The 15,637-nt window shown below is 59.7% G+C and overlaps 6 protein-coding genes across 6 annotated transcripts; 2 read left to right on the forward strand and 4 right to left on the reverse strand.

Moving 5' to 3' along the window:
* Positions 1 to 70: 70 nt before the first annotated feature.
* Positions 71 to 1,594, forward strand: BKCO1_5200050 (60s ribosome biogenesis protein mak11; the record flags this gene model as incomplete). Its single annotated transcript, XM_020277066.1, has 1 exon — positions 71 to 1,594. One exon carries the CDS (start codon positions 71 to 73, stop codon positions 1,592 to 1,594), a length of 1,524 nt encoding a protein of 507 aa, XP_020127396.1.
* Positions 1,595 to 1,760: 166 nt separating this feature from the next.
* Positions 1,761 to 3,379, reverse strand: BKCO1_5200051 (cytochrome p450; the record flags this gene model as incomplete). Its single annotated transcript, XM_020277067.1, has 2 exons — positions 1,761 to 2,247; positions 2,322 to 3,379. The coding sequence occupies 2 exons, from the start codon at positions 3,377 to 3,379 to the stop codon at positions 1,761 to 1,763; spliced, it is 1,545 nt and encodes a 514-aa protein (XP_020127395.1).
* Positions 3,380 to 4,136: 757 nt separating this feature from the next.
* BKCO1_5200052 (transmembrane amino acid transporter) lies at positions 4,137 to 6,490 on the reverse strand (the record flags this gene model as incomplete). The annotated part of the gene is made up of 2 exons (XM_020277068.1): positions 4,137 to 4,304; positions 4,361 to 6,490. 2 exons carry the CDS (start codon positions 6,488 to 6,490, stop codon positions 4,137 to 4,139), a joined length of 2,298 nt encoding a protein of 765 aa, XP_020127394.1.
* Positions 6,491 to 7,079: 589 nt separating this feature from the next.
* Positions 7,080 to 11,613, forward strand: BKCO1_5200053 (cation chloride cotransporter; the record flags this gene model as incomplete). The annotated part of the gene is made up of 4 exons (XM_020277069.1): positions 7,080 to 7,518; positions 8,026 to 8,617; positions 8,680 to 8,845; positions 8,896 to 11,613. The coding sequence occupies 4 exons, from the start codon at positions 7,080 to 7,082 to the stop codon at positions 11,611 to 11,613; spliced, it is 3,915 nt and encodes a 1,304-aa protein (XP_020127393.1).
* Positions 11,614 to 12,087: 474 nt separating this feature from the next.
* On the reverse strand, positions 12,088 to 13,122 carry BKCO1_5200054 (nadph:quinone reductase; the record flags this gene model as incomplete). Its single annotated transcript, XM_020277070.1, has 1 exon — positions 12,088 to 13,122. The coding sequence occupies one exon, from the start codon at positions 13,120 to 13,122 to the stop codon at positions 12,088 to 12,090; it is 1,035 nt and encodes a 344-aa protein (XP_020127392.1).
* Positions 13,123 to 13,921: 799 nt separating this feature from the next.
* BKCO1_5200055 (uncharacterized protein) lies at positions 13,922 to 14,940 on the reverse strand (the record flags this gene model as incomplete). Its single annotated transcript, XM_020277071.1, has 2 exons — positions 13,922 to 14,826; positions 14,904 to 14,940. The coding sequence occupies 2 exons, from the start codon at positions 14,938 to 14,940 to the stop codon at positions 13,922 to 13,924; spliced, it is 942 nt and encodes a 313-aa protein (XP_020127391.1).
* Between the last annotated feature and the right edge of the window lie 697 nt (positions 14,941 to 15,637).

A 15,637-nucleotide genomic window follows, 5' to 3' on the forward strand; every position in this document is an offset into this window, starting at 1 on the left:
GTGACGCGCGCCTGCCTTTTGCAACCACCACACTCCTGCCGCAAGCCGCAAGCCGCAACCCGCTCCCAGCATGGCCAAGAGAAAGCGCGACCCCCAGGCCGACGGCGAGGCGCCCAAGCCCCAGAAGGCCTTCGCCGCGCAGCAGCATGCCGCCAACCGCCCCGCAACGCCCGTCTCGCTGCAAATTATCACCGGATCTTACGAGCGAGTCCTCCACGGCCTCACTGCCACCGTCGATCCCCAGCCCGACGCGAAGGCGCCCTCGCAGAACAGCAGCGCCGTCAAGTTTGCCGACACTTTCCTGTTCAACGCGCATGCCTCTGCCATCCGCTGCCTCGCCCTTTCGCCGCCCTCCGGCCCGTCCGATCCCAAGGCGCAGAAGGTCATTCTCGCGAGCGGCAGCACCGATGAGCGCATCAATCTGTACCAGCTCTCGACCGCTCCCCCGCCTGCCCACTCGCAACCCTCAATACCCACTCTCACCGGAACCCCGAGCATGCACAATCCCAAGAACCGGGAGATGGGCTCGCTGATGCACCACTCCTCGAACATCGGCGCGCTGCACTTCCCCAGCCGCTCCAAGCTGTTCTCGGGTGCAGACGACAACACCATAGCCATTGCGCGCACTCGTGACTGGACGGTGCTTTCCACCATCAAGGCGCCCATTCCAAAGGCCCATGGAAGACCGAGCGGCGACACAGCGGCCCCCGGCGAGGTCCCTTCAGGCATCAACGACTTTGCAGTGCACCCCAGCCAGAAGCTCATGATAAGTGTCAGCAAGGGGGAGAAGTGCATGCGGCTATGGAACGTCATGACCGGTAGAAAAGCCAGTGTCCTCACCTTCGACCGCGAGATGCTTCAAAACGTCGGCGAGGGAAAGTGGTCCACTGGCGAGGGCCGCAAGGTCAAGTGGAGTCCGGATGGGGAGGAGTGGGTGGTCGCGTTTGAACGGGGATTTGTCGTATTTGGTCTGGACTCGCGGCCCATGTCCCAGACATTGCCCAGGCCAATGACGAAGATCCACCAGGTTCACTACGTGCCTGGCCTCAGCCAGGAGCTTGGCAATATCATCGCCATTTCTACCGAGGACGGCCGCATCCTGTTCTACTCCACCAAGGAAACCCGGACCCCGGCAGCAACTTCGCAAGCAGTCAAGACCGGCAAGGAAGCCGCTGTGCCCAGCTGCAAGCTCATTGCTCAACTTGGCGGCAGAGCAGCAGACTTGACTGGACGCATTAAGGACTTTGAAATCTTGCCCGTTTCGGAAGCAGCCGACGAGTATTATATCGCCACGGGCAGTAGCGACGGTGCCGTGAGGGTTTGGCATTTGAGCCAAGGTGACCTCTGTCTGCCCGCAGATGATGCAGCCGACGGCGATTCCTCAAAACAGCCTGACGCGGGCAGCGAAAAGGCCGTTAACGTCAGCGATACGCTCTCCGCCAAGCAAGTTGGGGAGTTGATCGGAGCGCATGAGACGGGAAATCGTATAACGTGCTTGAAGGCGTTCATCATGAACGGCACGCCAGAAGAGGACGACGATGCGCCCATGGAAGAAACCGAAGCATCTAGCAGCGACGACAGCGATAGCGAATGATGGGCTAAGGTCCCGGTTGTACATCAGCCATGTAAATTCGCATCAAAAACATTCTTGCCTGTGAATATAGCCGATGGGTTTCCTCTTCTCTTCTGACCCGTCCATTTCGCCCTTCCGATGCCCCTCTTTCAAGGGCCGCTTGTGCTATTTGAATGGCACCTCAAAATCATACCCATTCCAACTCAATCTTCTCACCGACAACTCTCGAATTGAACCAGTCCAGAATCTCGATCTTATCTTGCACACATGTTGCACCATCGAGAAGACCTCTTCTTACAACTTCTTTAAGGGCCAAGTACAGTTCCACGGTTGCCAGGTTCCGGGCGATGCAGGCCCTGCTGCCCAGTCCGAATGGGATATGGTCGCGCAGCATCTCGGCCGTCGGCTCTTCCCAGCGTTCAGGCATGAACTCGTGCGGACACGGGAACACGTCGGGATTAAAATGAAGCGTGAAGGGCGACAGGCCAACGATGGTGCCTGGTGGGATGAATGTAGACTCAAAATTCCAGCCTTGCGGCGGCACGACACGGGGCAGGCGGGTCGGGTTGGCCATGCTGATACGCAACGTCTCCTTGACGACTGCGGAAAGGTAAGGCATGGTTTGTGGATCGGCGTCAGGGCTGGCAAGGATCTCGTCGTGGAGAAGTTTGTACCTGGACATTTACCCGTTAGTTATTGTGGTAGATTTATGACAGATAGTAACCAGGCACATGCCGAGCGCACTTACACTTCAGGCTTCTTAGCCAACCACCAACACGCAGTCGCCAAATTCATGCCTGTCGAATCGGTACCTGCAAACATCAGATCCATGCACTGTGCCGAAGTCTCGTCCTTGGTGAATCCAGCCTCCAGCAATCGACCAGGGTAGGTCTCCTTGCGCCCATCCTTCTCCGCCTCCTCAACAATGTCCTTGACGAACGATGCCACGGTCCCCATGCTGCTCTCGACCTCATGCTTCTCGACATTGAACCGCATGGCCAGCGCCTCGACTGCAATGAAGATCCAGTTCGGCAGATAGAAAAACCTGCCTACCGCAACGAACGTGTTGACGAATTGGCTCGCGCTGAGCTCCCCACCATGAGAGGCGTCTCCTCCGGCGTCCTTCAACCCCTCCTCGACGCCCCCGTAGGACCGCCCAAACAGGTACTCGCTCACCGCGTCCAACGCCAAGCTCCTCGCCAAATTCAACATGTCGAGCCTGGCGCGCTCCCCACGCGGCGCCGCCTCCGCCTTGGCCCTCCTCTTCTCCGCCTCCCACCGGCTGCACATCCTCTCCGCCACGCCCCTGATCACCGCCTCGCCCCGGCCCCCGTCCCCCCTGATCGCTCGCGTGCTGAACAGGCCGACCACGGCCTTGGCCCGTGGCGCGCGGTGGGCCGGGTCGACGGCGGAGAAGATGCTCTGGTGGCCCTCGATGTCAAAGTTGCGGTAACACGCGGCCTTGCGGAACCCGCCGCCGCCAGTACCGCCGCCGCCGCCGCCGCCGTAGATGGCGGCGAGCGCCTCGCCGCGCGACACGTCGACCTCACCCGGCGCGATGCGCACGAGCGCGCCGTACCGCCCGTGCAGGGCGTCGATGACGCGCGCCTCGGTGCCCCGGTACGAGTGCCAGTACAGCCAGAGTGACGTCAGCGCCGCGAGGGGCGGGCCCGGCACGTGCGAGAGCGGGTGCAGGTAGAGCCGGTAGATGGCGAGGGTGAGCAGGGCGACGCTTGGGAGGAGGAAAGCGGCCGTCGTGGGGGATAGGTCGGGGAGGGCACCGAGAAGGGTCGTCGTGATGGCCATGGCGAAGGTAGACCAGACGACGTGCGAGGAAAAGAAAGCCCTGCGGATGTCTGTTCCTTTGGTTTTTTTTTTCCCCTGTCTCTCCCGACGGGTGTTCGAGTATGGGATGAGGAATTTCTCGTTGCACGGCGAGCTAGCTGGTCGAAAGGTGGGGTAGGCGTGGGCTATCGCGTGGCAGAGAGTTGCGGGAATGAGAGGCGGGCGAAATGATTGACCATGGAAGTTTGGAAAAGCCTGTTCGGCTGAGCAGAGAAGGTGGACGTTCAAATAGAACGCCAGCTGGTAGCCGAGTCATCGTGGTGGTGTGTATGACTTTTTCTCGAGGTGTCGGAGATAGCGGACGACGCGAGAACGGCGGGGTTCTTTGGGGGCGATGCGTCATCGGATCGCGGCATGGCCGCCCTCACAGGTGACAACAGGCGTCGGCACGCGAAAGCCAAAGCGGGTCACGATGAAAATGGTTTGTTCGTACGTACATCGCTACAACAGGACTCGACAGTATATGCCTCTTCAAACGCCTCTATGATGCATATGCACAAGCAACGCGCGCCTAAAAAATAACGGTACACAAGCCGATCCTTCGTTTCCAATAATCCCAATTTGCAAGCTTCCAACAACTCTTGTACAGACAAACTGAACTCTTTCTATCCAAAAGCGAGAGCAGACTTGTAAAGGATGTTCGACATCACTGTGCAGCAGCAGAGCTTCGTAACGAGTGTGATTGGCCGCATTCGGGGCCAATCACTTTTTTTTCTCTTTATTTGTCGTCGCAGTAGCCAGGAGGCTTCGTGCTGTCGCCGCCGACCCAGCTGTTGATGGTGAGTGCCGTCGTGTACAGCATCATGACCATGCCGACGACAATCAGGGAGATGTCGGCAAATCGCTGCCAGAACGTGCGCGAGACGGCCCTGTAGTGAAGCAGGGGCTACACGGTTTGGTTAGCGAACGAACGCGCTCATCGTTGAGCTGGGAGGCACTTACCGGGTAGATGTAGACAAGTGGGATGCAGGCGAAACTGCCCACGAGGGACACAAACTTGTCCAGGTCACCGGCACCAACCCAGGCAATCAGGGCGCAGCACATGACCATGAAGAAACGGAAGAAATTCTTCTTCCACTTTACCCAAGGGTTGAACTTGCCCGTCTTGCTGAAGAGCTGCTGTGAGGCGATTTCAATGGCGGGGAAAATCTGAAGTGGGGTGGAAAGCAAGATCGCAAGCGAATAGATGAACTGCACGCCATTGACAAACTTGTTGTCCTGCGGCATGTTGAGGATAATGACGGTCTTGGTCTTGGACCCGAAGGCAGCGTACGAAAGCGCTCCCATGCTGACGAAAATCACGGTGATGACGATCATGACCATTGCAAGGACGCGAGGGAACTTGGCCGGGTCCTTCATGCTGCTCTGGATCGGAATGATGAGGCCGATGCCCTCGAAGGTGAAGATGGCCGTTCCAATGAAAAGCGTCCAGTCATTGGGATTGAAGTTCTTGATATCGCTGATTCCGTGTTGCGAGGCAAGAGTGAGAATGTCGTAGTAGTACAAATAGACGAGGCCGAGGATGATGAATGCGTCCGCGACCAAGGCAAGCTTTTGGATGTGGTTGATGTTCCGGTAGAGCGAAAGCGGCAGGAAGATGATCATCTGCATCAGGATCATGTACTTGATGTCGATGAAAGTACGGCACTTGGAGACTGCTTCGACGAATGCCTGCAGATTCTCCGAAACGAAAACGATGTAGGCGGATGAGAAACCGATCTGGCTGACGACGAGAGAGATGTTGATCAGATTGCGCATCCACTTTCCGTAGAGATGGTAGCCCATGTCTCCAAAAGACGCGTGGACGTATAGGCGAGTGGTTGTGAGAAGAACGAAGCAGTAGTAGCTGAGACCGGAGACGAGCAGCAGAACGAGGTTGCTGAAGAGCATGCCTCCGTTCAAGAAAGCTCTGGGAAGGAAAAGAACACCAGTGCCGACAAAAGATTTCAGCAGCAGCATGGCCGCACCCGAGGGCGTTCCCTTGCCGGTGTTTCTCTGCCTTCTTCTCTTGCGCCGCTTCCCAGGAGTAAGCAAGGCGCTGTGCTCTCCGGGCTCCCCATCCGACTCGTCTTCCTCGCCGCCCGTGCCCTCGTCGTAGGCGTCGGACGAAAAGTATTCGTCCGGCCCGAGGACCTCATCGTCTTCCTCGAGCTCCTCACCAGCGAAGTGTCCGTACAAGCTCAGGAACTCGAGGAAGTTGCTCGTGAGAAGGTGGGGGTTGGGGCGCTTGGCGGCAGCGCCATTCTGAGCATCAGAAGGACCCGGAGAGGGACTGCCGGCGGCTCTCCTGATGTAGTTTCTGCGGAAGCCTCCAGGTTGCTTGATGCTGTTGATGTTCAAGACCGGGTTGTCCTCAGGGCGAGGGCGGGCGGCATGGAAACTGCGGCTCCTCCGCGTCTTGCCCTGGGCCTCGGCCTCTTGCTGCTCGGTCCAGCGGTAGATCTGACGGGTGATGTCTCCACCCTGAAGCTGCAGGCTGTCAAAGTTGGCCTGCTCTTCGTCGTCGCCGGCGGCACGGCCGTGGTCCGGGGCACGCATGCTCCCGCGCTTCGGCGAGCCGTAGACACCGCCGGCGAGGTTTGGAGACGAGCCATTGCCGCCGCCAACCAGGTGCCTCCTCACGATCTCGTGGTCCTCCAGGCGCCCCGACGGGCTTCCGACTTGTTGCGAATTGAACGAGCCGTAGTTCGTTCTCGGCAGGTTGAGGCTCTCGGGGACCGGGGAGGCGGCGCGTACTGGGGGAGTGCCGAAGCGCGGAGGGCTCCCGGCGAAGGAGCCCTTCAGAGCGTTCGCAAGAGCCGACTCGCCAGGGCCGGGAAGGGACGACTTGCCGGGCTCGAGGCCGGCGAGAGGGGTGCGCGACTCGGGGACGTCGCCAGCCTGGAGCTGCTGCGGTGTGGGAACCTGGGCAACCCGGGGCGAGCCAGCAACGCCGAAGGACGGAACAGGCGACCCCAGGCGTCTGGTGGACGTCACTCGCGAGACGGAGCCCTCTGCTGGCGATCGGCCTCTGTCGCTGGGCGAGGCTCGACCGACAGGCACCGGCCTGGGCTGCGAGTCCTGGTCGGGCATGGCGTGCGGTATTTCTGGGGGGTTGGGACTGGGGATGGGCGATTTTGGACGGGCGTGGGCGGCGAGGCTGCTCTTGTATGCGGGATTTGCGCGGGCGCCGGGGGCTCTACTACGTCAAAGGCGAGCAGGGGCAGCGCGGCGACAGCGAAACGGCGCGAGATCAGCGGCAAGCGAGATAGGCGACGGCAGGACACAGGTCACGCTGGCGGTCGAGGGCGCAGGGCGCGCAGATGGCCGAGTCGAGCAGGGTGGCAGGCAGGTCATCCGCGGACGGCCAGCCACTCAGCCAGCCCGGCGGTTGAAACGCCGGCGCTCGGCTTGCGCGCCCTGCCATTGGCCCGCCCCACAGCGCCCGTCGTCTGAGCTGTGGCCTCTCAAACGTCAACAGCTCCAGCGGACCCAGCCGACTCCAGCGGACTCCAGCGCGACAACCTCCCCAGCCCACCATGGCCGCTATAACCAGCGTCCTGTGCCGCCGCCCGCCCGCCGCCGCTCCGCCCCCCCCAGCGCTCCCCAGCCCCTCCGCAGCCCCAGCTCTCCCCGGGCCAGCCCGCCCAGCTCACCACTGTGCCACTGTGCCACCAACGCCATGGCTTCCCGCGGGGGATCGTCCCGCATGCCCTCGCGGCTCCACTCGCGCTCCAACTTCACCACCCGCTCCGCCCAGGACGACTCGCACCAGCTGCAGCGCCGCTGGTCGCTCTCGCAGATGTCCGCCCAGGACGAGGCCGAGCCACTGCTGGCCGCCGGACCCCGCCGCCGCCGTCCGGTCAGCGTGCCACGTGAGAACAGGACCTTCGGCTCCTTCCTGAGCGCCCTGTTCACGCGCCGCGCCTCGACCCGGAGCCGCAGCGGCCACCGCAGGACGCGCTCTTCTGGGACCGACCGCTGCAAACCAGCCAGCGCCCCCGCCAAGCTCGGCACCTTCGCCGGTGTCTTCGTGCCCACTACCCTCAATGTCCTGAGCATCCTGATGTTCCTCCGCTTTGGCTTCATTCTTGGCCAAGGCGGACTTCTTGGCATGATGGGTAAGTACAGTTGCTTTCAGCCATTATTAGCATCCCGCCCGCCTAGGTACTCGTGCTCCTCCCGCTGCCAAGAATGAACATGCCCCCGCATGGTGTAACATGTCGAGCCGCAGACGGTTTCGCATTTGGCGGTTCTGTTTTTGCTCAAAAAAGAAGGGAAAAAAGAAGAAAAAAAGAAAAAAGAAAAACCCGAGTGCACAGTGGGGTTGCGAAAGAAGTCAAGACAAGTCGTTTAAACACGCGCCTGCGTCAGTACCTTTGCTTCAGCTGCCCACACATGGGATCGCCATAGCTTGATTCCTTTCGGAGCCCCCTGTGGGAGTGATCGCGGCCGAGCCCAGCCTCCAGCCAAGCTGCTGCTTCTACAACAAGACAGGACCCCGATTATTCGTCTTTGCGCATTTGTGCGGGAGGATGGCCATCACTCCTTCCTTGGTCGCTCATCGATCCTCGGTGTTGGCCCAGCGTACTTCCCGCGTGACAGTCTCGCTAACTTCTCGTCGCCAGGATTGCTTGTCGCGTGCTATGCTATCAACCTCCTGACCACGCTATCCGTCTCTGCCATTGCGACCAATGGAACAGTAAGGGGCGGAGGTGCATATTATCTCATTTCACGTAGCCTTGGGCCCGAGTTTGGAGGCTCCATCGGAATTGTCTTCTACCTCGGCTGTGTTCTGAACACAGGCATGAATGCTGTTGGTCTGGTTGCTTGCTTCGTCCAGAACTTTGGCTCCACCCACGGAAGCTGGGCCAACTGGCTGCCTGATGACTTTTGGTGGCAGTACCTTTGGGCTACTGTCGTCCTCGCCGTCTGCACCGTGATTTGCTTGGCTGGAAGTAGCTTGTTTGCCCGCTGTAGCAATGCGCTTTTGATTATCCTGCTTGTCGCTACTTTCAGTATTCCCGTCTCTACCCTGGTTCAAACCCCCTTCTCAAACGTAAAGCTGGGCATTGAGTATACAGGACTCAGCCTTGAGACACTAAAGGGAAATCTATTGCCAAACCTCACCCAGGGCGCGGCTGGGAGCGGGCTGAAGGGTAGGGAGACGTGGCAAGATCTGTTTGGTATCTTGTTCCCCGCAACGGGAGGCATATTTGCGTCAGTCCGCCTATCATATTACTCTTTCCGAGTGCAGCTTCCACTGACTTGGACGGATTCAGTGGCGCTTCGATGTCGGGAGACTTGGAAGCCCCCAGCAAATCCATTCCGAAAGGCACTCTCTACGGACTGGCTCTGACGTTTGTGACTTACACCATAGTGATCATCTCTATGGCTGCCAGCATCACGAGGCTATCCTTCTACAACAATGATAACGTAATCCAAGTGGTAAGCGGGGTTGCTGATCGCCTTCGAGGCACACACTGACAGACACCAAGGTGAATGTTTCCGGCGCTCTCGTTCTCTTGGGAGAATTCGCCTCCACGCTCTTCTCCACCCTGATGGGAGTCATCGGGTCCGCCAAGCTCTTGCAGGCTCTGGCTCGCGACAAGCTCATCCCAGGGCTTTTGGTTTTTGCTCAAGGAAGCAAAGCCGCCGACGAGCCAATGCTGGCGATCGGCCTGACATACGTCCTCTCACAGCTGACCATGCTCGCTGATATCAACCAGATCGCCTCGCTGGTGACCATGGCGTACCTCATGACTTTTCTGGTCACCAATCTAGCATGTTTCCTGCTGAAGGTGGCCTCAGCACCCAATTTCCGGCCGTCGTTCCACTTCTTCAACTGGTGGACTGCCGCAATAGGAGCCATAGCAAGTGCACTCACAATGTTCTTCGTCGACGGCCTGTCCGCCTCTGCCTGCTTCGCCACTATTGTCTTGATATTTCTCATTATTCACTACACCACACCTCCAAAGGCCTGGGGAGACGTCAGTCAGAGTTTGATCTACCATCAAGTCCGAAAGTACCTTCTCCGATTACGCCAAGAACACGTCAAGTTCTGGAGACCCCAGATTCTGCTTTTCATCAACGATCCCCGGAGACAGTACAAGCTAATTCAGTTCTGTAACTCTCTCAAGAAGGGCGCGCTGTTTGTTCTTGGCCATGTCATCGTCACAAACGATTTCGCGGGGGCCGTCCCAGAAGTGAAGAAACAACAGTCTGCCTGGACAAAGTATATTGACTTCTCCCGGATCAAAGCCTTCATCAGCATTGTCATTTCTCCAAACATCGAATGGGGCACGAGGAACGTTGTTCTGAGCGCCGGACTTGGCGGGATGAAACCCAACATTGTCGTCATGGGCATATACAATCTTAATGATCTCCGGACAAACCCGCTGGTCGATGTACCGTCCCCGCAACCCGAACATACACAAGGTACGGCCAACGGCACCGCTCCGCATAGACTGAAATCGAAAGGGAAGTGGAAAATTGCCGAGGAAAACAAGCTCAGAGGCCAACTCCCCACGGATGCCATTCGGAAGGAGAGTGCTGTAACGCCGCAAAGCTACGTCACGATCCTCGAGGACCTGTTGCTCCGTCTTCAGATGAACGTCGCAATTGCCAAGGGCTTCCAAGATCTTGAGCTTCCGGCTCCCAGGCCGTCAAGGCTCGAGAGGGTGCTTGATGCCTTGCATGCCAAGAGTGCGGACGAGGAAGAGGGCACTAAGAAGTACATTGACCTCTGGCCCATTCAGATGTCTGCAGAGGTTGCTGCGCCCAGCGACGGCACGCAAAGCATTCTCACAACGAACTTTGACACATACACGTTGATCCTCCAGCTTGGGTGCATTCTCAATACCGTCCCGTCCTGGAAGCGAGCCTATCGTCTCCGAGTCGCCGTCTTCGTAGAGTACGAGTCCGACGTCGAAGAGGAGCGAGCAAGAGTCAAAGCTTTGCTCTACAACCTGCGAATCGAGGCCGAAGTCATGGTCTTATGGCTTGCTTCTGGCGACCTGCAGTCGTATGAGATCATCGTCAACGGCCAGGCTGACGAATCGTACCGTGAAGCGAGGCAAGATATCGAGGAGGCCTTGAGGGAGGAAGCTTGGTGGCAAGATATACAGAAGCTCCGTCAAAGGCAAACCGGGGCCATAACGCCCATGGAAGAGCTGGCGCAGATTGAGGGCTTCCTCGAGACTGCTTCAAACTGGCCAGGCACAGCCTTCCGACAAGGCGACCGGGAAACCAAGTCAAAAAGGTTCGCAGATATCAAGGATATGCTTATTGAGCGTCGCAGAACCTCTGTTGGCAGCCTCAAGCAGATGGGTGTCAGTATGGGAATGCGGACTCACCGGCTCCCGCCCGGACTCGATGGACAAGAGAGCTCGAGCGACGGTTCATCGTCCGGTGGCGAATCCGAGGCCGAATGTAGCGATAGCGATCGTTCTGCATCTTCAGAAAACGACCCTCAAACCGAATCCGACGAAGGGACGCTCAGCCCGATGCGGCGAGCCCGTAGTGAAAGAGAGAGCACCAGCTCATTCCCCAGCACTCCGAGACAGCAGTCGCAGCCGCGCCGAGGCGAGCTTCTTCCTCCTGCGCCAACCGCTGCTGCGAACTCTGATAGCACCCTCGTCACCTCACAGCCTCCCACCAATGCCGGCTCCCACCAATCTCCGCCTACATTTACGTCCAAGCCAGTCCCCCGCACCGAGGTGGCCGCCGACGACGGACCGGGACCCTCAATCATGTTCGCGGAGCCGCTCTCGCCTGAGGAACAGCGCGAGCGTCGTTTCGGCACCTCCATCTACACGCGCAGTGGTTCGCCCCAGGTTGCCGCACCTCTGCCTGGGCCGGCGAACCCCGACGAAAGCGGCTCCGACTCCCCCTCCACGCCGGGTAGCCCCGGCGCAGCGTCCTCGTCGATGTCGCAGGCCTCGGGCTTCCCGCTCCAGCAGTCGGTGCCGCTGAGCTTCAACGACCTGCCGTGCCGCGCACAGCACCTCATTCTGAACGAGCTGATCAGACGCGAGAGCGGCAAGGATCAGCGTACCGCCGTCGTCTTCACCACGCTGCCCAGCCCCGTCGAGGGCACTTGCGAGGACGAGCATGCAAGTGTGAGGTACCTTGCGGACTTGGAGGTCTTGTGTCAGGGGTTGCCCCCGGTGATGCTGGTGCATAGCAATAGCATGACCGTGACGACGAACCTGTGAAGACTTCGACAAGGCAATACAAAAGATGGTGGGGGGTGAAGGCGGTGTCATAGTGGGCTGCGGAAGAAATTGACCTACGGTGATTCTTTGCATGGACAGTCGAAGTAAGTATCCCGATGTAGATGTATGTTTGGACAACCTTCCTTCATGTATAGTCGAAGCAGACATCTGGATGTAAATGTAGGGTTGAATTGCCTTTATCTTCACATGTAGTAGTTGAAGCAGAGGGCTGGATATGTATGCAAGTTTATTTATTTCCCCATGTGTAATTGGAGTAGCAGGCCGGATGTAAGTGTTGGGTCAAGCTACTTTCCTTGACATGTAGTTGAAAAAAGATGGCCAGCTATAACTCAGTTCAAAGTACAGTCATGCACTATACCTTGGCAGATCACTTCACTCGATTGAATACCCTGAGCTCACTGATTTCCAGCTTCCTTGACTCACTGCTACGTCTCTCTTTGGTTGATTTGGCAGCTAGGTCAAAACCACAATCTTGCCGTTGGCTTTATTGTCCTCCATCAACTGGTGCGCTTCGACAATCTCATCAAGCCTGAAGACCTTGCCAATCTTCACCTTCAGTTCGCCCTTGCCAACCTTCTCGACCAAGTCCTTCAGGGGCGTGTCCATGAAGTCCTTCTCGCTTCCCGAGTATGCCGTCAAGCACACCTTGGACGGGATCAGCTCCATCGGATTGACGTCGTTCAGCGCCCACGAGTTGCCGACGATGCCCGTCACACACACGATGCCGCCCTCCTTGGCGCACCTCAGCGAGTCCTTGAGGGTGAGGGTGCCCACCAGCTCCAGCACCTTGTCGAACTTCTGGCCCTCGGCCTCGAACTTGGCGGCCAGGCGGCCGTCGTCGACGACGGTGTCGTCGGCGCCGAAGTCGCGCATCAGGCCGGCCTTGGCCTCGCTGCGGCTCGAGGCCACGACGCGGGAGGCGGCCATGGGGCCCTTGGCCAGGGCGGCGGCGGCGAGCCCGACGCTCGTGGTGCCGCCGCGGATCAGCAGGCTCTCGCCGGGGCGCAGGCGCAGGCTCTTGGCCAGCGACCCCCACGCCGTCTGCAGCATCTCGGGCAGCGCGCCCAGCGTCTCCCAGCAGCGCGGGGCGTCGCCCAGGCTCCGCGCCAGCTCCGCCTCGTCGGCCGCGACGGCGCGCACGTGGGCGGCGGGCACGCAGGCGTACTCGGCGTAGCCGCCGTCGAAGGCGCGGCCCATGCCGCCCATGGCCGTGGCCACGACGGCGCCGGGCGGCGTGCCGTCGACGCCGGGCCCGACGGCGGCGACGAGCCCGACGGCCTCGATGCCGAGCACGCGCGGCAGCTTCACGCCGGGCGAGTGGCCCTGCCGCGTGAACATCTCGGAGCGGTTGAGCCCGAAGGCCTTGACGCGGATGAGCACCTGCGACGCCCCCGGCACCGGCACCGGCAGCGTCTCCAGCTTCAGCGCCGACGGCCCGCCCGGCGCGTGCAGCACGGCGGCCCGCATGGTCCGGGGAATGGGCGACATGCTGCTTGCTCTGGGGTGAAGATGGATGTGGGCGGTGGCTGTGGCGCCGTTGGATTTGTGATGCGTGTGCGCGGCCAGAAGGTCGGTTGGGAGAGACGACGGTTTCTTCTGCTGAGAGGTTTATAGTCTGGCTGAACGGCGAGGCTTATGCATGCTTAGAAAGGCTTACATACACGTCCTCCTCCCGGACTTAAGCGGTGTTGCGGCAGCCGTGCCCCGCATGCGCCGGATCGAGCGGACGTCAGACGCGGAACGTCGGCCGCTTGGGAGTTAGTCAAGCAGGCCGGCATTTCGCATGACCAATGCTCTAATCCTCCTTGGTGACGACCGTAGTGGTCTGGCTGAAGAATGAAGGGTACACGCTCGGATTCGGACACTGTTGGCGGAATTTTCATGTGAATTATAAGAGGGCGCCGTGCAGCATCAAGAGCGTCAATGAGGAAGTTGCGCTTGCCGCCAGGGCGATTCAAAAAGGGATGCCGATGTTAAGACGAAGATGGTCGGAGATCCGCATGGCAGGGTATGGCTGGACAGGATCCTGGCCGAGTAGGCAGTGTACAATTGGAAATAAATATTAGGCGTATGATGTGGGTGCTCCATGAGGGGGTATCAGCGCCACTCAAGTTCCGTCTCTTCGCGTCCTTTCCTCCGAAACATACCCCATGGCCAGATGGCCATCAAGCCGATCGGGTCTCTTCCCCCTATTCCGTGCAGTCTTCCAACACGTCCTGCTTTTTGCTTTCCACCCCCTCTTCACATTCGTTTCTTGTCCCCTCCGCTTGGCGTCTGCTGTCTCTTCTTAAGGGGTCATCTCAAACCTCTCCTTCCTTGATCCGTGCGGCTCGTTGTCATACTCGTATGCCCATGAGCTGCTTCCCCCACCGGTCGTCCAGCTTTCGTGCGTCCCAGCCACTCTGCTCCCACCACCCGCGCTAGTCGCCCAACTGACATGCCTCGCGCCACCGTGGTGGCCACCCTCGCCCCCGGGGACCAAGCCTCCCTCGTCCACGTACCCGTCGAAGCCCTCGAACCCATCCTGCCGACCCTCCGGGGTCTGGGGCGACGGCCCGGTCAAGATCGGACTGCTGCCCACCACGCTCCCGCTGTGGTTGTGGCCGAACCTTGACACGCTGGGGGTGCCGAGCGACGTCGGAGCGTGGTAGGATGCGGCGTACACGCGTGGGACAATGTGCTCGCGGGCGACGCGCTCCCGCTCCTCGCGGGCAGACTCGGTCAGGGCGCGGATGCGGTCGCGGGCCTTGCGGTCGCGGCCGAGCAGCACGAAGATGGCGGCCAGCGCAGCTAGCAGGCAGGCGCCTAGCGGCACGCCCGCCGAGAGGCCGACGATGGCGCTGCGGTCGGGCGGGCACTTCTTCGAGTTCGTGTCTGTGTCGTCATCGTCGGCTTGGGTGGCGAGTAGGACGCCGTTGGTTGAGATGGACGAGGTGGAGGAGGTGGCCGCAGTCGAGACTGTTGTTGTGGCACGAGGGGCTAATCGGTTGTTGGTGAGACGAGATCCGTAGGCGGCGTCATCTGCGGCGTCGTCGTCGTCGTCCGTGTTTCGAGCCGGCAGGAAAAGGGCTCCCCAGTCCAAACGGAAGGTTTGGTCGGCATTGGTGCAGCACGAGGTATCACCAATGCCGTCAATGCCTGCGACACTGCAACACCACGTGCCGTCTGAGCAGGGCACGACAGCATCGCCAACTGCATAGCGTTAGCCCGGGACCAGAGCAGACGAAGAAAAGAAAAGAACAGGCGTAGCTGGATCGGGGTCACCATACCCGACTTGCAGTAATTTGGACAGGCGTCATCTTGCATGCTAGGATCGGTACAGCCGGCTACGTACAGCACCGCGCGCGAATCGGTAGCGTGCTGGTTTAGACACAGCCCGCCGGCGGAGCAGAGGCTACGTTGCTCGCAGCATGGGCTGTGCTCGCGGGACGGGAGGGTGGACGAGCATGGGGCGGCGTTTTGGGCGGCCAGGCCATTGGGGTAATAACATTGGCGGGTGGCTGATGTGATCATGGCGTTAATAAGCATGAGAAGGAACCACACTATCGGCACCGTCGATCTGAAGAAGGATAACGGCGGCCGCGGAAGGACGACCTGGCCATGTGCGGATGCGCCAGGCATCGTTGTCAAAAAGCGGGGAGGATGGCTTGGAAGAGCGAAGGCAGCGCCAAACCCACACGCTTAGCCGGGGCCGGGGGGTGTTGGGCCGACTATTTATGATTAGTAGGGCGCCGGGTTCCATTGGATGGAGATCAAACGGAGGATCTGTCGCCAGGTGCATGGGAGCGTATTTCGGGCTGGCTGCTTGGCGGGCGACTCGTGAGAGAAAGGGGACGCGGGCTGGCCGCGCGCTCCGAAGAAGGAGTGGCTGGCCATTGTGTCGAGGCTGGAATCCTCATGCCCGGCCCAGCATGTGGCGCCTGCTCGCGCAAATTGGGACAGGTGCTCACCGAGTTCTCCAAATTTTTGCGGCACCGGCAGCCCTCTCCATCGTCTCCGAATA

Source organism: Diplodia corticola (genome assembly GCF_001883845.1).
Source record: "Diplodia corticola strain CBS 112549 chromosome Unknown scaffold52, whole genome shotgun sequence".
Taxonomy (NCBI): Eukaryota; Fungi; Ascomycota; class Dothideomycetes; order Botryosphaeriales; family Botryosphaeriaceae; genus Diplodia; species Diplodia corticola.